This window comes from Mytilus galloprovincialis, chromosome 2 (genome assembly GCF_965363235.1).
Source record: "Mytilus galloprovincialis chromosome 2, xbMytGall1.hap1.1, whole genome shotgun sequence".
In the NCBI taxonomy this organism is placed as follows: Eukaryota; Metazoa; Mollusca; class Bivalvia; order Mytilida; family Mytilidae; genus Mytilus; species Mytilus galloprovincialis.
In genome coordinates this window covers 85658363-85680302 of record NC_134839.1, presented here as the reverse complement: position 1 = coordinate 85680302, position 21940 = coordinate 85658363, and the positions used below count along the sequence as shown (strand labels likewise).

The following is a 21940-nucleotide window of genomic DNA, read 5'->3' as shown; positions in this document are numbered from 1 at the left end:
TTTTAATACAGATTAAACTTTTTTCTTCTAATTCTTTACAGATTATGGATAAATCTTTGCAAGGTACTGAATAATATTAAACCTCCACAAACAAAGAAAGATGAGCCTATAGATCTTACTAAATGTAGGTATATATGCTAATAATTAAAAAAAATGAGGCATTTGTATTAGATTATGACTATACTATAAGTTATATGGTTTGCTACTAACCCCCTATGGATCCATATAGGGTTAGTAAAAAACATAGTGGGTCAGGCTATAAGCTGAATCTCCTATGGATTTTACTTACCCTCTGTGGTCTGTAGGGTGTCACTAGTGAACTGTATAAGGAATTTATCACACATGGGACTTTTCTGGACCATTATGTAGAAAAATAAAGAATGAAACACAACAACATCAATAGATTATGCCACCATAAACAGTAGATGTAACGTCATGATCCCCTTAACCAATCACAATGTCATAATTTACCAGCGGTGCAATAATGAGTAATGGCTTTACTAATAAGCAGTGTCACAGTATATCTGAGCGAAATCAAAGGCAAAGAAAACCCTGGTTTATTACTAGTCTTGATCTGAAAGTCTCTATGAAGCCTTCTAATAACTTACACCACACTGCAAAATACCAGACCACCCTTTACACCTGACTAAACAGAATTCATTGCTAGATGTGTATCTATTTCTGTATGTATTAGAACCTATATGAGGCATTATATCAACAAATAACTAATTAGAAACTTTCTATTTCACAGAGTAGTCTTTTCAATAAGCATGAAGAAAAATCAAGAGAAACCCTTTTTAAATAAGACTTTTGTGTCCTGGACATGCATCCTTTCTCCTTGCTGTTTCAAACTTTCATCATAAATTTTACAATTATTACATCTGGGGGTAAAATAAAATGAATCTTTTACCAACTTCCATTGGATGGTGTAACTAGCATAAGTGCTGTCTAATCAATTCAGCTCTATTTCATAAATTTAAAAAAAAAAAACAAAGAATCATACTAGATGCCATAAATAATTCTTGAAATAATAACTTTAAAAAAAGTTTCCATAAATTTTGTTATCTGCGTAAATGCAAATAAAAAAAAGTGTTCTGATGGGACTGATTTCAAATAATTTCAGATGAAGAATTGCCATTACCTGAAGATACAGAACTCAGATGTTTTCAGCCACTGGAAAAAGCACACAGGTAGTGGATTAGATTGTCATCTTGAATTAGCTAGATATATTTGCCATTATGTTGAACAAACAACTGTCTAGCATTTTATCAATTAATAAAGTTTAAGATGAATTGAGCCCGTCTATAAAATATAATCTGTTTTTAAACAAGCAACATTTTAGCAATGCCAAAAAAACTTAATTTTTATGTTTGATACCCTTAATAAATATCGTAAAATGCTTTTCTAGAGTTAATGTCCATTGTAGGTTTAAGTTTTCAATCAAATTGTTTAAAGTTGAAAAGAGCATTCAAAATAGGTTATAAATTTGGGTATTCTATACAAAAACAATATAAAATTTGGTATACTACACAAAAATTGATTGATTTTTCACAGTCATTGGCAACTCCTATTAATATACCTATGCATTCCCTGCTATAATGTTTATTTATTTACAGTTGTTATAGCTACAGTAGACTACCAAGTGATGGTCTACCCCAGGATATTGAATGCCACTTAAGATGTCAGAGAATTCTCAACCATGGTAGATGGGTTGCTGAAGAACATAGCAAGTAAGATTATTTGAAACTTCAAGGAAGTTGTATCTCTGATGCAGCTATTTGACTTTAGTATATGGACAAACATAAGACCTTTTCGTAAATACTAGAATCACTAGGACTCTTATTTCATCATGGGTGATAGTTTATTGTTACAAAGACTGTTATTACATTGTAATAATTTAGATATAAGAATAGTTATTGATATGTGTCACATTTATATCTTTACTATAATCATAAACTATAGCAATAATCTTTAAGATATACTCCACACTGCACATGGGAACATCTCAAGTCATCACTATTTTTCAACATTTTATATATGTATTTGACAAAAAAAATCAATTAGACAGCAACTCTACAACACAAACAACCAAAAGACATTTATAAGTCAACATACAATCTTCTTTAAATTGAATTGATATGGACATTGTGTTGATTGATAAGAATTTTAATTGCTGGTGAATCAAGAATTTACCTGCATTAATGGTTCTTTCACCAATTACTTTCGATCATTTTTACTGGAGTTTCTAATCATAAGAGTTTTTAAACACTAGTATAGTTTCAAAGTGATTTAGTCAATAACTGTCTTTTTTTTTTATTAGTCTGAACCTATTGGTAATACAGAATATAAAGGCTTTACATCTACAGTTTTCATCACCTGTTATCCCAAACAAGTCACTTATTAGTAAGTATTATCTTATAGTTTTCTTTTTTATGTGTGTCTCAATTCAGCATTAAATATTACCATAACATTAACATTTACGGAAGTCGCTGTTCTTCATCTCAAAGTCACAGCAAAACCTTTAAGTGGTTATTGCCAAGCAAAAAGTCCAACCACATGCTGAAGACAGCCACTATCAACCTGTTTAAGTGATATTCTTTGCAAGATGTCTATAACAGCTCATATGTGTATTGAAGAACCCTAATGCTATGAAATCTCAACAATTATAAAATTCATAATAAATGACATAAAAAAATCTGATCTCATGTAGATACAATACAAACATTTAACAAACATTGGATGCATCAAGATAAGTGTTAGATTGCTTGGTAGAAAAAAGTGAATGATTAAGGCAACACATTTTTGGTGGCTGTAATTATTTCAACAAACTGGACATAAGAAAAAAGTGAAAGGATACACAAAAGTTATTTAAAAAGAATATGCAAAATGTTATTGTTATATATATATTATAATATAATAATATATTAAATCACTTCAACCAGAGGGAAACTATTATGCTATACCCAGAACAAAATAATTTCATGATTCTTCAGTGATGTCCATTTCCTAAATAGATAGCAGTCTGATATATGCCCCTTGATGAATGTAAAATGACCTTAACCAGTCAAGATAATTATGCATGTCCTATTTTATAAAATATATGATATGATGCTAGTTGTGTAGCTTTAGTTTTTTGTTTCTGGTGACGTTAATATTTGCTCAAGTTAGTGCTAGTTTAGGTTATGGGGAACAGCTCATTAAAATCAATGAGATTGTTTATGCTTTAATACGTCTCATTTCCTTTAAGATTATGTTCACCCTCCCTTATTGCTAGTCCAATGACTTAGCATAATTTTGTACTGTTCAAAATGCCCATCCACTCATGTTGACAAGTGTACAGAAAGTTATACAGTATCGCCATTTGATATCTAGCATTTGCAATATACTAATCAAAGTTATACACAGGGCAGATATATATCTATGTTAATAGTTCATTTTTAACTGTGATTAGACAGAAATATCTGAAACACATTACAAAGATGTAGAATGCTTAAGTAGAATTTTTTTTTCTTATTTTTGCAGGTATAAATAGAATTATATCTTCATCCAGTCCTGAGAAGAAATCTCGCCAAAATGTTGCAATACAGGTATTAAAATAGATAATAGCAATATGAAAGGATTTCAAACTTGTACAAAAAACACTCAAATATTTGGAATTCCAATTAAAAAAATGAGTCTAATCAAGTATTTATATCAAGACTGGTTATAAATATGAAATTTGTTTTCAAAATATTTATATGGAAATTAAAATAGTTGATTAAGATGTTGCTCACTGTTTAGATATTGAGATTTCATTTCTGTGGTGGGATCATGATTTTATGCCATGGTGGGATTTCATTGGCTTGCTTATGACTGGGATACAAAATAGATATCCAGACATCATATTATGTCCATAAAGTAACTTTGAGATTGTAGTGAGTGTCAACAATATGCGTCACATAATGGTTTGATCATACATTGAAATATGGTGAACTTTTAAAAGGTGTTAACATCAATTGATTCAGAACAATTCTCATAACTATGAATAATAGAGAAACAAGTTAAACTTTGTAATCACATATAAACATTTATTTTGCATCATGAGTAATGAATTTTGTAGGCTATTATTCAGAAACAGACTAAAGGCAAAGATGAAACTTTAAAGTCTAGTAAATCTGAAGAAAAGGTAGGACAGTAATCAGTAAAATTATATGATTGTTATAAGCTATATATTTATATTCATAATTTAAATATCTTGTATTCTGATACTTTGAATCACAAGTGAGGTATGCTTGCAAAACATTCTTTTGTCAGCCAACATATCTTGAGGTTAAAACAAGGTCAAAATAAGTACAGTAGTAGTTAAGTCTTAGAACTGGAAAATAGTGTATAGAGATGTTAACATTTGTCATATTATGTTGATATGAGATTTGTGGTATGTTGTTGTCATAAGATAAGATTTGCATTTTGTTCAATTTGGTCTCCTTCTGTTGGATTTTCAGTTTTTGAATTTATTTGCTACCTTAGACATTAATTACACACCTGTACTGTAAACCAACTTTTTTTTCGTGAGCTATTTGTAATTTTGTGATTACAAAAACATTGCAAATCGATAAAACCTAGGTTATAAAATTGAATATAACACTTTAAAATTGAAATATATCAAGTTCTGAACAATGTTTATAGCTATTCAGTTAGTACAGGAAATTATGATCCTTGGTCAGGTCAAACTGAAGGATTGAAAATTTGTGTTTACTGCTTCTCCCCTCAGCACAGAATCAAGCTAAAACATGACATGGCATTATGAGGAAGGTCAAAGACTGGTTGGCTTGAGTCAGTTTTTTGTCCTAGTTCAAATCAGGGTTCATATACACATATTTGCTTGATGATATTCACATAATAATTGCCTCTAGATTTAATCCCCAATCTATTATCACTATCATTATTATCGTTATGTATTACCTCTTTTAATGGAAACATATTTTTACAGAAGAATTGTAAGTTGAGGTAATTTCAAAACATACATATGAACTTTTTTCAAACAACAAATTTTTTTTTTCAGATAAAAATAGTCACAACTACCATAGACAAGTCAGTTGAATCACAATTAGGTCCTGCTTCTCCAAAATATTTACTTGGTACTCCAACTAATCAACCAGAATTTATGAAAACAACTGCATCAACAAAACCAGCGAATCCAAATATTCCTCCAAGACTTCAGCAACAACCACCAAGACTACAAAAACAACTGCTAGCACAACAACAAGCTAGGCAACTGTCCCAAGAAAAACAGTTATGGGAACCAGATAAAGACAGTCCAAAGCCATCATCTTCCAATACATCATTTGAAGTTGTACGTCAGTCATCATCAGGTTCGTCCTTATGGGAACCAGAAAACACATCACAAAAATGGGAATCTGATAATGATATGACATGGAAACCACAACAGCCTAGTGTAGGGTATGCTGACTCAGACCCATCTCAAAGAAAGCATGCTTCTCAACCACCCAAATTGTGGGAACCTAAAACTGGCAAGTTTAAAATCGTTGAGTCTAATGAGTCCCAGAGATCTAGTAATATGCATGCCTGGGCAAGTCCACAGCAAGAAGTCAGTCAATCTATGTCTACACCTTCCTTTCCACCACCATCTGGACAGGCTACAGAAAGTCAGGCATCACCCCAGCAACAAGGACAGACAGGCCAACCCTTCAATCAGTTCATGATGTTTAGACCTGATTTTAGGTAAAAATAGTTCAACACTCATGCTAAAAATTGAATTATTAACTTTGAACAGACTATAAGGAAAAATTGCTTTTCAAATTTTGGTATATTAGAAGAAATACAAAATACAAGTTCAGTCCCTTCAAGAATATTTTAAAGGAAAATGTCTCCATTGAAAATTTATAATATTTCAAAGAAATATAAAATGTGATTGAAATCAGAATTAGATATTAAGTCAATTAATGATGTATAACCAACTATGAACTGAAAGAATAGCTATTCTTATATGAACTTCTTCAAACGCTTTTAGTACATACCTGTGGTAGAATATGAATAATTTGCTTGTCAGCTAATGGGCAACATCATGATTGACTTGGCTGTTCCAATCATACCCCCATGTTGTATGCTTTTTTAATGATTAATTATTTTAGTCATTAATTAATGATGTAAGAATATAAGCATCCTACAGGAAAATGCCGGAATGTGAATTGAAAGTCATCAAAACATGGAAACATAAACAAGCAATGATAAAAATTTGTTGAAAGCCAATTTTCTGAAATAAGAATATGATAATCAATAAGTTTCGTCCAATATTAATTAAGTTTTCTTAATCTTTTAAATCAATTTAATTTGTGTTCAATTATGGGCCCAAAAATTGTCTTCATCTATAAGTGCACTTTGATCCAATAGAATTGCCATATTTATCCAATTAGAATAAAAATAATTCATGTGGGCTAGAGTTTATACAGATTTTACCACAGTTTTGACCTTTATGCTGATATTTTTCCCTGGCTATTGATTGGTAAAATATTTAGGATAAAGGGCTGTTTTTAAACAACCGCAAAAAAAAAATTGCAGTCGTATATTGGCATGACGTTGGTGTCGTCATTGTCGTCGTCCGAAGACACATTGGTTTTTGCACTATAACTTTAGTATAAGTAAATAGAAATCCAAGAAATTTAAACACAAGATTTATGAACACAAAAGGAAGGTTTGGATTGATTTTGGGAGTTTTGGTCCCAACAGTTTAGGAATTAAGGGCCAAAAAAGGGCCCAAATAAGCATTTTTCTTGGTTTTCGCACAATAACTTTAGTATAAGTAATAAGAAATCTATGAAATTTAAACACAAGGTTTATGAACACAAAAGGAAGGTTGGGATTGATTTTGGGAGTTTTGGTCCCAACAGTTTAGGAATAAGGGGTCAAAAAGGGGCCCAAATAAGCATTCTTCTTAATTTTTGCACCATAACTTTAGTATATGTAAATAGAAATCTATGAAATTTAAACACTACGTTTATGACCATAAAAGGAAGGTTGGGATTGATTTTGGGAGTTTTGGTCCCAACAGTTTAGGAATTAGGGACCCAAAGAGTCCAAAATTAAACTTTGTTTGATTTCATCAAAAATTGAATAATTGGGGATTTTTGATATGCCGAATCTAACTGTGTATGTAGATTCCTTACAAAATTAAACTTGATTTGATTTTAACAAAAATTGAATTCTTGGGGTTCCTTAATATGCTGAATCTAAACATGTACTTAGATTTTTGATTATGGGCCCAGTTTTCAAGTTGGTCCAAATCAGGGTCCAACATTAAGCTTTGTTTGATTTCAACAAAAATTGAATCCTTGGGGTTCTTTGATATGCTGAAACTAAGCATGTATTTAAAAGATTTTTGCTTATGGGGCCAGTTTTCAAGTTGGTTCAAATCGTGGTCCAAAATTAAACTTTGTTTGATATCAACAAAAATTGAATCTTTGGGGTTCTTTGATATGCTGAATCTAAACATGTATTTAGATGTTTGATTATAGGCCCAGTTTTCAAGTTGGTCCAAATCTGGGTCCAAAATTAAACATTTGTTTGATTTCAAGAAAAAGTGAATATATGGGGTTCTTTGATATATGCTGAATCTAACCATGTATTTAGATTTTTGATATTTGGGCCCGGTTATCAAATTGGTCCACATTGAGGTCTAAAATTGAACTTTATTTGATATATTTCATCAAAAATTGAATTCTTGGGGTTCTATGATATGCTGAATCTAACCATGTATCTAGATTTTGGATATTGGACCATAATAGGTAAATGTACAATTTAAATTTTTTAAGTTTAAGTTCTTAGACCACATTCATTCTGTGCCAGAAACTTATGTTGTGTCAACTTTTTAATCACAATCCAAATTCAGAGCTATATCAAGCTTGAATGTTGTGTCCATACTTGCCCCAACTGTTCAAGGTTCGAACTCTGCAGTTGTATAAAGCTGCGCCCTGCGGAGCATCTGGTTAAAATCAGTATAAGTTAAAACTCCATGAATTATTTTGAATATGCTTTAAGCTTTGATCTTAGATTTGACGATACTTAATCATTTAATTTCAGGCAACCTCCTCCAAATTTACCTCCTCCTCCACCAGGCCCTCCTGGGCAATTGCAAAGGATGATGGGTTATCCACAGCCACCAACACAGACAGAGAGGTCCAATAAGGGGGAAGATCCACTGATGAGTTTGAGAGGTCCACCAGGGAAAGCTGCGGGCAGCAATATACCACTAGGCAGACCTCCTCCAAACATGGAAAGTTTTCCTCCTCCAGGAAAGATGGGATTACAGCCTAACTTCCCCCCTCCAGGAAATATTAATCAAAATCAAGGACAAGATAATCAATTAGATGTTGGTTCTTCTTCAAAGACGGACAATAATCCTCATTCAAAATTTCTTAACTTCACAAACTTCCCTCCACCACCACCACCAATGGCAGGACAGCAATATGGAGGGAAAGAAAATCCTATGATGTATCCCAATCAACAAGGTATCAATTTTCCAAGGTTTGCTGGAAATCAGCCTCCAAAGGAGGTATATGGAAATGGAACAGAACCATTAGACATGCTAAATAAACACAGTGGTGATCAGCCTAATCAGCAATTTCCTAAAAATCTGTACAACTTCCCGCCAGCACCTGGTAGGGAGAGGATGAACCATCCAAGTGGACCCAACATCCATCAACCACCACCTCATCAGCATCCTACTGGAACTCAGCAACCACAAAATCAACATCCTCATGGGGCTCAACCTCCACCTAACTTCAACATGCTTAATCCTAACTTTCTAAGTTCTGGACGATTTCCTGTTCCTAGAGCAGGATTCACTCCACATACTGAGACGCACAAAATGATGAATGGAGATATTCAAGGCAATGTGTCAACTCTGTCTCATCTCGCTATACAGGTATTATATTTTAACTTTTTTAAAAAAAATGGAAAATGTTAAAGAGATTGAGTTATGTCTGTGTATCACATTAAAAAAAACCGAAAATATAGCAAAGTTGAAGGGAGACAGAGGTCAATTAAAAAAAAAATGTAACAATTTTTTGCACTGGCAAAACCAGCTAAGAAACATTTTTGCATCAGGATTTTCAAATTTTTGTTGTTTAGAATTTACATTAGCAAGTACAATATTTAAGTCATAGTTTACATAATGGGGTTATTTATATTAATATCGACTAAAAAAGGATATGTGTACCAGTACTGGCTTTTAAAAGTTTAAAGGTTAAATCAATAATTTTGTTTTAACTTAAACCAAAATAGAAACCTAAAAAATAAATTATGATAACTAAAGTAGTAATTATTTCAAGTATAATAACTTGAAATCATATTGAAGTAAAGCTCACTGCGAAGCTACATTATTTTTTAGCCTCCAAAGAGTGGAGCAGATCTCTTCCCAGTATCTCCTAGGATGAGTGCTAGTTTTCAAGGCCATGCTGAGGTTAGAAATCTTTCATCTTCAATTTCAGACCTACACAATTGTATATATTAAATTAGTGTTTACCTTTTCTATATATAAATATCATGATTCATGTACTGGAAGATAATACTGCTATTACAGATACACTGTATGATAAATCACAACTATACTTACGATGAAATTAGGTAGAATAACATGAATCCAGCAAACACATCTGTCAAATCTGTACATGTCATTTTGATTAGTTTCTTTTGTTCCCTATTCTGACATTGAACTCCGACTTCTTTTAAACTGAGTTTTACTGTGCATATTGATGTGTGTTTGTTTAATCTACATTGGCTAGAGGTATAAGGGGATTGTGATCTCACTAACATGTTTAACTCAGCCACATTTTTGCACATGTCCCAAGTCCGCAGCCTCAGGCCAAATATCCTGGCCATATTTGTCTACGAGAAGTACACTACTTAAATATGTGAACTTTAGTTTTAATTTCAATTTACATAATCTATAAATCAACAATGTCCAACACTAGGGGAAGCTTCATCCAGTGCTTTATTTTATGAAGTATATATATGGTGGACAATTATTACTTAGACACAATGTGTTTAAAGGGCTCAAAACCACTCTCTTTACTTTCATGCTATTTTATGATTGCTTAAGTATTAGTATATTATATATTACAATATTTCCAATTGAATTTTCAGGGAACTCCCAAGCCAGACAGTGGGAACTCTCCATCAAGAAGGTAATAACTTGTTTTGTAAAAAGAAAGATCCTAAAAGGAGAGACTTGAGAGATTTTTATGTATTTTTTTTGTTAAGTGGCAGGAAAATTAATTATTCTGGGATAAACAAGGATTTATTATTATAAAAAGTGTATGAAGTGTAAAAAGTTCATAATATATTTGACTATCTGACATTTCACAGTAGAATGCAGCGTCTGCATTTCATTGAAACATTATTAAAATGATAAGCATTGGATTATGGACACATGTCATTGTAAGATACCTATATTGTCTACCCTCAAATATAGAATGACACATGTTTCCAGCAGCAGTGTCATCAGTGTTTTACTTAAGAAACTCTATATATTGGGAACCATAGATAAAAGCCATTAGCAGCAATTAGTTGTACAAATGTATTAGCAATTGACAGAATTGCATTATAAAGATTATACAAAGTCTGTGGCCACCTTTACTTACAAATAAATATTTAGTAACAAACAAAAGCAAAAAAATGAAAAGAATTGATATTCCTGTAAAGATATAGCTAATTTAAATCCTTTATTTGTAACAAATTATTAATAGTACTAATGGTAGTCCATTATGATGATTATTAATAGTACTAATGGTAGTCCATTATGATAATTACTTATCACATTGTAGATAAAAAATATTTGAATAATTTTATTTTATATCTAGCCCTCTACAGCCAGCAATAGAAGTTGACATCCCTGTTATACAGACCAAACCGATAGTAACAACATCTGCACCAGTACAACAGGGAACCTACTCTCTCTTTAGTGGTACAACATGGTCTGTTCCATTGTCATCAGCTGACACCAAAAGTAAGTCATTGTAACCTACTCTCTCTTCAGTGGTACAACATGGTCTGTACCATTGTCATCAGCTGACACCAAAAGTAAGTCCTTGTAACCTACTCTCTCTTCAGTGGTACAACATGGTCTGTACCATTGTCATCAGCTGACACCAAAAGTAAGTCCTTGTAACCTACTCTCTCTTCAGTGGTACAACATGGTCTGTTCCATTGTCATCAGCTGACACCAAAAGTAAGTCATTGTAACCTACTCTCTCTCCAGTGGTACAACATGGTCTGTACCATTGTCATCAGCTGACACCAAAAGTAAGTCATTGTAACCTACTCTCTCTTTAGTGGTACAACATGGTCTGTTCCATTATCATCAGCTGACACCAAAAGTAAGTCATTGTAACCTACAATTAATGCTATTCTGTTGTGTATAAAGTGATAATAATGGTTTTTGGTGTAAACAATAGTGTTGGCAATGGCAAATACTTGTCAAAGCTAGCCTCATTCTAATTTGAATGAACCAAATTTGATAGGGAGCTGTTTATTATCTGACCTTCTTGGCTATAGTCACATGACCTTCTCATTTTCTTTTTATTCTCCCACAGTAGCATAGGGGTTTTTAAGTTTAACCCTTGTCCTTCTGTACTTCCAAAAATTAGTTTCTGTTCTCTTACTTTTGTTTGTCACAAACAAATATTATGAAACTTATACACAATGCTTATTGCCACAAAACACACATCAATTTTGGATTTTGGTGGTGTCATTCCATTGTTCTAGAGTTATGACCCTGTACAAATGTTGTTTCTGATTTCTTACTTTAATTTGCCTTAACCAAATGTAATAAAACTGAAACACAATGCTTATAACCACATAACACAGATCAAGTTTGCATTTTGGTGGCATCAATTTTACGGTTCTAGAGTTATGCCCCTTTACAAATTGAAACATTGCTGAATTTTTTTTAACCAAATGTATGAAACTTATTTGGGGCATTATGTTGGTAAATATAGTTCAAAATTAAATCTTTATATTCCCAGAGATATTATCCACTTAAAATATATCTAAGAGTGAATAGACAGCTAAACAAGTGATGAAAAATGCAATTTTCCAGGTTGAAATAAAATCGAGAATGGAAATGGGGAATGTGTCAAAGAGACAACAACCCGACCATAGAGCAGACAACAGCAGGAGGTCACCAACAGGTCTTCAATGCAACGAGAAATTCTCGCACCCGGAGGCATCCTTCAGCCGGCCCCTAAACAAATATATACTGGTTCAGTGATAATGAACACCATACTAAACTCCAAATTGTACACAAGAAACTAAAAGATAAAATAATACAAGACTAACAAAGGCCAGAGGCTCCTGACTTGGGACAGGCGCAAAAATGCGGCCAAGTGAACAATTCCAGTTTCATTGAGCCTTTAATATATGATCACATTTACAAATGTGTTTTAGGTATTGGTTCATCACCATTCTCATCAGAGTCCTCCAGTATAAGGAATTCTCCAGATGTATCGGAATCATTCAGTGACACAAAGATTGGTCATCCAATGGATCTTGGTCTGAGATTTGGTACACAGGAGGATCACTGGAGAGAGTTAGCACAAGGACAAGGCCAAGTATTGGAGCAAATGGCTAGCAATGGACAAGGTGGCAATTTTTTTCAAGGAAATATGCAGGTTTGTACAAAGATTTTATCAGTTAAATGATAATCAATGCATTAAAGGTCTTTTTCATATTCTAAACTCTGCGAAAAAAGCTGAATTATACCACCAACATTAGGCAGGGTATACATTAATGCACATGTTCCTTTTCTTGAAATTTGGAGACAGTGTTATTAACTATAAAATACAGGTCTGGTTCGATTTTGACATTTTTTCAAGGTTGTTTAGCCATGATTTTTTATGCCACATTTACTTTTTTAATAAAATTGAGAGTGGAAATGGGGAATATGTCAAAAAGACAACAACCTGAAAAAAGAACAGACAACAGCTGAAGGCCTCCAAGTTTATTTAGCCTCAATCAAGTTTGTCCTTCATATAATATAAGAATAAGAAAATGTGGTAGGATTGATATATGACAACTATCCATGTATGTTTATTGTGTCATAAATTTGTTTTCATTGAATCTTGTCATCTGAAGTTTTAGCACCAACTTGAACTAAATATGACAAAACTATCTCTAGGATGTATATTTGATAAAATTATCAGATGTTGTCATGAACAATTATGAATTGCTACTAAATAAGTCAGTGAATAAGTTAAATGGATCTAACTAGAATAACTTAATAACCTTTTAAGTCGAGTGATTGGCATTGTGTTATCTGGTATATGATCTGCTCATCTGTTTATCTGTCAGTTTAAAAACAGTATTGGATTTGGCTTTCAAGTGAGATTAGGTGAGTCTCACTAGTGGTATAATTTTATATCACTCTTAGTTTTATGTGATAAGTTTAAGATCTCATCTCTGGTAAAAAATCTTATTTCTTCCCACTACTTTCATTTTCATTTGGCTAAGAATTTGATAGTTTTATATTAGATTTATTTGATAAAAAATTTAATATTGTTGTACTTCACAAAAAGTTTAACAAACATCTCAATACCATATATTATAGATTAGCCTTAGAGAATCATCAGTACTAATGGTTTCGAGGTAATAGCATGTTTACATCATTTTCTTAAAATTTCATTTAATATTTTTTATTTCCAGTCAATTTGGTCGTCATCATCATCTGGGCCATCACCACTTGAGCGACTCCTTGAGAAACAGAAACAACGCCAAAATGATCCTCACTGAAGGAAATGTTAATTCTTATTTGGGAAAAAATTCAGTGATTGTGTAAAAATAATCACAAATGCTAGAGTTGCTTAATTACCAAGCGAAAATCAACTTAAGCAGATGTTATATTGGTTGCCTAGCAACTTGTAGTAATGAAGAAAACAGACAAGCAAACATATTCTTCAATATATAAAAAGAGTTATGTCTCATAAAGATAAAGAAAAATGCAAAGAAAAAGAAGCGATCTCCCTGCATATATGCAGGTTTTAAAAAATTGCTTAATGAAACATTATGCCACAATGGTGTGTTTTATATATGTGTGTGTGTATTATAGAATTGTAAAAAACATTGGTGTGATCAATTTTAAAAGACAGATTTGTTCTATAAATATGTATCTCTTAAATAATGTTCATTTCACAGATGTATGTATATTTCAATATTTTGTCTTTCATATTTGTAGTACACAATAGATAAATGGTCGTCTATGCATGAAATAATTTAATATTAATAATCAGAAGAAGTTGTGAGAGACATGAACATAGTAGTTCTTGCTTTTGTGTGTTTTGTATAGACTTGACAATGATTATAGTTAATATCAAGAAGTTTATTAAATTTCTATAGTGGTCAGTTTATTTATTTTGTGTGAAAAAATATTTATGTAAAATGCATTGCAGATCTGATAAAATTTAACAAGTGATTCATTTTAGCAGATTTTCCACCTTTTTCTGGTTGTTTTTTTCCTATACTGATATATTTTTGCAGCTTTTAAATATTATTGAATGTGAAGTTTTTGTTAGATGATGGAAGTTATAAAAAAGTTACATATTTTTGTATAAGATTAACAAAATTCTATATTCCAGCTTTAAAAGAACATGAAATGTTTTTTTTTATCTTGTTGTGATGTCCAGCTTCTCATAATACATTGAAAATATTTAATGTCCCATTCTAATGTTACTCACAAAACATAATGTAGCTACTTAAAAAATCTAGCTTCTGAAATTGTAATTAGATATTTTCTTTACCAATTTTATTTGGAAAACAATAATTCTGTGTAGACACTGCTGTTTCTCCTCTTTTTCATTATCCATGACAAGATGAATTTGGCAGCATTTTAATGTTTGATTGATATATCCCAAATGAAATAATGTAAACAAAGTCATTTATGTGAATACTTGTTATAAGAACCAAAGGGTACAAGGTAACTTTTGGCGTTTTATATGGCCCAAGACCACAATTAATGACCCCGCTTTTCGTTGTCCACGAATATAGGTCCTTTTAATTAGAGTGTATTTTTCCTTAATTTTTTTTCTTTCCTTTCCTCACTCATTCCTTAAATCTTTTTGGGTGGAAATGAAAGAAGAGAGGTCAAATAAATTTTTGGAGGTTGTATTTTAACTGATTTTGATATGGAATGAGTGATTAGGTCAAGTGCAAAAAGGTGATATTTACAGTTTTCGGAACATCTCTTGACTTGTCAATAGGGGTATGGATGTGTATTGGCTAAATTTGTAAAAGTGATTGCTTCAATCTTTCTGAATTTTGGATATATATTTGGACTAGGACAATACATTACACACACAAAAAATTGGACAAAAGTGCATGGTGCAATTTTTTTAATGATGCAAAAGGTTATAAAGAACTGATAGAGGTATTAATTGTGGTCTGTGGCCTAAGAGGTGCATTTCAGCAAATTTTGAATTTTTACTTTGGCATCTTTTCTGAATGATCTATTGGTATTGATTTGTCAAACTATATGAGAAGAAATGATTTTCACTTTCATTTGATAGAAATTTTGTGAAAAAGTCACTTTTCAGGTTAAATGCCTAAAATGTAGCTTTTTCACTTTTTTCACTATTTTTTCAAAAACAGCATGCTTAATTTCTCTCTGACAGTTTTTTTCTGATATCTATTTGTGTTTGTGGTATTTATTTCAGTTGTTTAACTTATTTGTGAACTCTGAACACAAAAAAAAGTAGATAAAAACATAAAAAGAGTGCAAAATGTGCTGTTTTAATAGTCTAAGTCTAACGGTCAGTATACGTAGCAGGTGAAATGTGAAGTTCTATGCACTTAAAAGTTGTATTCCAAAACAGATTGCACTGAACCTACATCAAAAACACTTATTACTGGTTGCTTAACCATTTCTGTTTCACAGACTACCTTTACTTTCTTCTGTTGGATAGCTAGTGGTTTAAATATTGGCCTTTTGAGGCTGACATTTCATTCAGTTTTTAAACAGTAAAGTTAATAAACTTTGCATCAGACCATACTGTCTGTATATATAGTTGAAAGTGACAGTCTTGTTACATCCAGGCTCCATGTTTTATCATATCTGAGCACAGATTTTAGCAAAAAGAAGTATATCTCCATCTCCCATATCATTTATATGCTTTTAAATATGCAAATGTGGGGAACGGCCTAAACTGGCAATCTGTTTTTTTAAGCATAACATTGCTAAAGACCATTTTATCCACATGCGTTATGCTATTTGAAACTTATATTTCCATCAAAAGTACATTTATAACCTGTTGAAGTTTGTTTGATAACTTAACAACTTCAGAAAATTGTGGTAAGTGAAAAATATTACATTTGATATAAGGCCTCACCCTAATTGAAAACCTCTATTTTTTGGCACAGGCTCATATAAAATTAACTTCTGGCCATTTTGCATAAGTCTGATACATGAAATATGCTTTCTGTTGCTTTAAATAAATGTTAACTTATACATAGAGACATTAAAAAGTGTTAGTTTTGGTATCTTTTGGTTTTTAGAAGCTCAAATTTTATAGTTTTAATTGTTCTAATTCAACGCCACAATTCAGCACCCAAAATTCAGATATAAAAAATGCCACATTTTTTTTATTTGGTATCATATGGCTTTGAAACTTTGTAACCTGTTTTATAAAATACTAAGCTTGAATCATGCCAAGTTTTATTAGAATTGGTCAAGTTTAAGGCCCCTAATAGGCCCAAGACCACAATTAATGACCCCGCTTTTCGTTGTCCACGAATATAGGTCCTTTTAATTAGAGTGTATTTTTCCTTAATTTTTTTTCTTTCCTTTCCTCACTCATTCCTTAAATCTTTTTGGGTGGAAATGAAAGAAGAGAGGTCAAATAAATTTTTGGAGGTTGTATTTTAACTGATTTTGATATGGAATGAGTGATTAGGTCAAGTGCAAAAAGGTGATATTTACAGTTTTCGGAACATCTCTTGACTTGTCAATAGGGGTATGGATGTGTATTGGCTAAATTTGTAAAAGTGATTGCTTCAATCTTTCTGAATTTTGGATATATATTTGGACTAGGACAATACATTACACACACAAAAAATTGGACAAAAGTGCATGGTGCAATTTTTTTAATGATGCAAAAGGTTATAAAGAACTGATAGAGGAATTAATTGTGGTCTGTGGCCATATATGTGTCCATCGGCAGTGTGAAAATTACAACATCTTGAACTACTGAACCAAAAGTTATCAAACTTTACCTAACTGTATCTGTGGTTGATCTAATATGTGGGTGTGTGTATCTATTATTCAGATCCATTATTAAATAAGGCAGTTGTTGAAATATCTTTGAAAAATATTTAGAGATGGAGAAAGATCAACACCTCAAAACGATAGAACTGTTTATTTAAAAAAAAATCTATTATATTGGTAACAATAAAGGATAGTGAGAAACTTTTACAGTAGAAACAATCAACATGACTTTTTACCCATTTACAAAAAGAAAGAAATTTCATAAATTTTGGCTTTCAAAGGTAGACTGCTGTGTACATAATGAAAATTAGAATTTATTCCTAAATGTTCTGAAACTGGTTTGAAAATATTCTATGGTTTATCTTGTCATGGTTAATACTGAAAAATGACCTCTCTGTGAGCATGGTTAATGGTAAAAATGACATGTGTATGGTATGTGAGCAGAGTTGATGGCGAAAGTGACATGTGTTTGGTCTATCAAGAAGTGAGGAGCAAGGGTTTCAATTTGATGACTTTACTTGTTGATAATTTCCTATGTAATGGAACTTCTAAAGGATAATAACAGCTTCATTCTATATACTTGTCATCTATAAGCTATACTACTTTTGAAAATGAAAATTTGATGGTTTAGGTTGGAAAATTTATTTATTACAGATCAGGTTGTTTATTTTTTTTAATAGGAATAAGGAAAAATAAAAGAGTGTTTTTTATGCAAAACTGGTAATAGAATTTTTGTAATCATAATGGGCCAAGTTAGGACTGTTATGAAATAGAGGGTGCCTTCTTATGAGTTTTAAAATATGATAAGAGCTTACTGTAAAATTGATTAAAGGGGGAGGTATAATAAGACAACTTTTTTTGGTCCCTTGATTTGTAAAACCACAAATTATTATAAATAAGTCTAAATAAAACCTTGTCAACTCTTCATAGTTGTTAAATCTACCAAAATTTCTTCCTTTTGAGGTGCTGTGTATTTTATTTAAAATTAGAATGGGAGCCACCTTATGCTTAATTATGATTACCCACAAGATGTCTTTTATTATGATATGAGTACAAATATCTTTTTGGGTAAGGCTCATATTTAATTCTACCAAGTATTGAAAGTAAAATTGCCATACTGATTAAATATGTTAATTATTGAAGCAATTTCTATATTTGCCTCAGTGACATGGCTACATCATTTCATGTTATTATTGATTTAAATCAATATTATTTGGAAAAGATTGAAGTATTTTTTTTTTACAATTTCCTGGGCCAAATAATTGTTGTTTTCCTACTTCCTTCTAGCACTGTATTTATGGAGATAATTCTCAGATTTATTTATCATTGTATTTAAAGGTGATCATTTTATAGTGCCAAATACTAAATAAAATATGTTAAGAGAAGGAAAACCACTAATTCATGACCCCATTGCTTTATTGGTTAAATTCTGCAAATTTCAAGCTTTCATAGCTTACTTGTTTTAAAGTTCTTATAAAGTGACAATTACTTTAAACAATAAATACCTGATTGTGGCTTGTGGTAAAAGAAAAATATTCTATTTAAGAGTGCATTAGTTCACAGAAGTTTTGAAGTACAAAAAACAGGTCTTTCTTATCTTAAAAACAAAGTTCAAATATGCACTTCTTTTTTTTTTTGGGGGGGGGGGAGTTCAAAATAAACATTCAAACAACCTCTACAATCGCTGTTTTTAAGCTGTTAATGTAATGCCAAAAAAAACCAAACTATTTTACACATATTAAAAGTTAAATTATGTGTTGGAATTACATGTATTTGGATTTAGATATATAAAATACTTTCTGATATTGTCTACCTTTAAGGGGCCGTGAATTACTGGTTCCACACAGAAAGCAAGCTTTTACTCCAGGAACCCAGGTATTCAAGAACAGTGCATACATCAAACTGATACAATAAATAAAATCCTCTGTGATAAAGAATATATGCTTCTTTTTTTATATAAATAAAAGCCAACACCAACACAACTGAAACAATTTTTTTTTTCTTTTTTGAAAAACATATGATTATAGATGCTTATTTCAAGTATATAAAAATAATGTTTGTTTGTTCACTCTGTTGAAACACTAACAGACAATTGCTAATGCTTTATTCTTTGTTATATATGACAAATAACTAAACCACAGAAAGTAAGAATTAAATTTTCAGTAATAGGAATTGTTTTATTACTCTGTATACAATACATGTGGGAGATATAAATAGTTATGTATTGACTTTAAATTTTTCAAGCCCTAATTCCCTATGTTCCTGTTTTAGTATCTAGCAACTGTAAACCGTGAATTTTCACGCTGTCTCCATTACACAATTTGCCATTTGGATCTTAATTCGTACCGTTTTGAATTTGCCATTGATGTGGGTCCTTAAATTTGTATCAATGAAATTAAAACGCTACAGTGATGCATGTATTGTAAATCAAGTGTTAAAGTGAAATTAAACTTCTACATTAATGTTTGCATGTAAAAACACAAAAAACAATGAACAGAAAGGAACTGAATAATTAAGAATTTGTTCCAGCTAATGATAATATCTTACTGGTCACTCTTTTGATCATAATAATATGTAGATACAATATGGTAAACATTTAAAAAATGATTAAAATGAGTCATTTTCTTGAATTATATGTGGCAAGTTTGTGGTTTATATTCCAATTTAAATTGTCTCTGCTTGCATGTGGTGAGTTGCATTTCAAATCAACTGTCACTGGTTCAAAGTTTTGATTTCTGGTACTTCCCTTCATTTAGAACAAAAAATCTTTAAATTTGTATTGCCCTGTTCATAAACCTATTGGTGTAGTTTCATGTATGGTCCTCATCTTTTGAATCTGTTTTCCATGATATATTCACTGAAGCATTTTTTTTATTTTCTTTCAACGTTTCAACTGTTACTGCAAAAATTACTAAAAATATAACTGCTAAAAAAGATTTCTATATTACAGTAGTTGATGTATAGCTAGGCAACATGTTCATATCCAGTTGAGTTCTTTCACATTAGATGTCGGGCCTTTTATAGCTGACTATATAGTAATCCTCAACATATAAAAAGAAGATGTGGTATGATTGCCAATGAGTCAACTCTCCTTAAGAGTCCAAATGACACAGAAATTGACAATTATAGGACACCTTATATACCTTCAACATTGAGTAAAACCACTGCCACATGACCAGCTAGAAAGGTCCTGGAAATGGCAAATGTAAAACAATTCAAATGAGAAAACTATGAGCCAAATTTATGTACTGTGGATTTATTTATTTTGGTGGGTATCAATTTTCGTGGATTGAGGAAAGCTTTGTGGATATTTGATCTCATATGAGATTAAGGTTGTTTGCTTGTCATGTTTTGGAACTTTTGTCAGATTTTCGGAATCCATTTTATCCATTTGAATGCCTTAAAAATAATTGCCTATTAACCCCATTTTTCTTTTTATAAATCTTTTACATGTATAATAATAAGCCATCTGTAAAAGTCTTATAAAATTTTAATTATTTTTGAGAACTTAAACTTGTCAATGAAAAAGCTATGAAAAGTCAAGGCAGAACATTTTCCTGCCAAAATTTCAATGTCTCTAAAGCAAGCATCTTGACCTATATATTTTTTTTGCTCTTTTGGTTCCTTTATTAATCCCCTATCAATATATACTAGCTTATTAATTTGAAACTGAGTAGCCAACTTCCTTAACTTCAGTTGATGGACCAGTAATCAATAGTATTGTTGATTCATTAATATTTGGTGGATGACAATTTTTCTGGGACTTATTATAAGCTCAACTGATGATAGGGAAAGTGATCTTGCTACATTAACTTACTACTTAAAAGCTAAATATTTCAGGAGGTAGAAGACCTGGATGCTTCATACTTTGTATAAGATGCCTTATGTTAAGAAGTTTCCGCCATATATTTCCTTTGTCCTTGACATCATTTAAATAGTTCAGTGACTACTTGGGAAAAAAAATTAAGATTTATTTGTAATGTTAATATCTCTCCTATGAGTAATAGTACAACTGTATTTGGTATATGCATACCCTGCTCTGTCATCATGCCGGTCAGACAGCAATAGGTCTACTGTATTTGGTGTATGGAATAATTGTAAAAGAGGGGCGAAAGATACCAGAGGGACAGTCAAACTCTTATATTGAAAATAAACTGACAAAGCCAGGGCTAAAAAAAGACAAACCAATAAATAATTGTACGTAAGATACAACATAGAAAACTAAAGACTCAGCAACATGAACCCCACCAATAACTGGGGGTGATCTCAGGTGCTCTGGCAGGGAGAGCAGATCCTACTCCACATGTGGCACCAGTCATTGTTGCTCCTGTTATCACAAATCCAGGAAATAGTCTTAATTCGGTAGGTCACATTCGTGAAAAGGGAACAGGATTGTAGTTACAACATATGGAACATATTCAATATCACCTGTGAAATGGATATTCCATAACAGTCTACCAACTCGTTATGGTGTCCATGAAATTTATGAAAGGAGGATTTTAACTTCATCCTGTAAGTTGTACATGTCCAACTGGCAGGTGTCATCTAATCTTGACCCCATTTTCCTGGTTCAGTGGTTACAGTTAAATATTTGTGTTTCGTTTTTTAAATAATTTATATGCAATAGGTCAGCTATATTTGGTGTATTAGCCAGGGAAGCCACAGATAGAATCGATTGGAAATATTTTACTATGT

The 21940-nt window shown here is 31.8% G+C and overlaps 1 protein-coding gene across 2 annotated transcripts in view; it reads left to right on the top strand.

The window, feature by feature from the left end:
- Positions 1–19459, top strand: part of LOC143064686 (uncharacterized) — a 32116-nt gene extending 12657 nt beyond the window's left edge. Inside the window, exons 13-25 of one of the 2 annotated variants that reach the window (XM_076237704.1) lie at positions 42–124; positions 1124–1190; positions 1617–1730; positions 2321–2403; positions 3523–3587; positions 4100–4165; positions 5042–5721; positions 8077–8920; positions 9386–9457; positions 10141–10181; positions 10857–11002; positions 12442–12665; positions 13696–19459. In XM_076237704.1, the coding sequence (XP_076093819.1) occupies positions 42–124; positions 1124–1190; positions 1617–1730; positions 2321–2403; positions 3523–3587; positions 4100–4165; positions 5042–5721; positions 8077–8920; positions 9386–9457; positions 10141–10181; positions 10857–11002; positions 12442–12665; positions 13696–13782 (2572 nt within the window). In that variant the 3' untranslated portion in view covers positions 13783–19459. The remainder of the gene's footprint in view (positions 1–41; positions 125–1123; positions 1191–1616; positions 1731–2320; positions 2404–3522; positions 3588–4099; positions 4166–5041; positions 5722–8076; positions 8921–9385; positions 9458–10140; positions 10182–10856; positions 11003–12441; positions 12666–13695) is intronic. The other variant, XM_076237705.1, reaches the window with a different exon arrangement.
- Positions 19460–21940: the final 2481 nt, after the last annotated feature.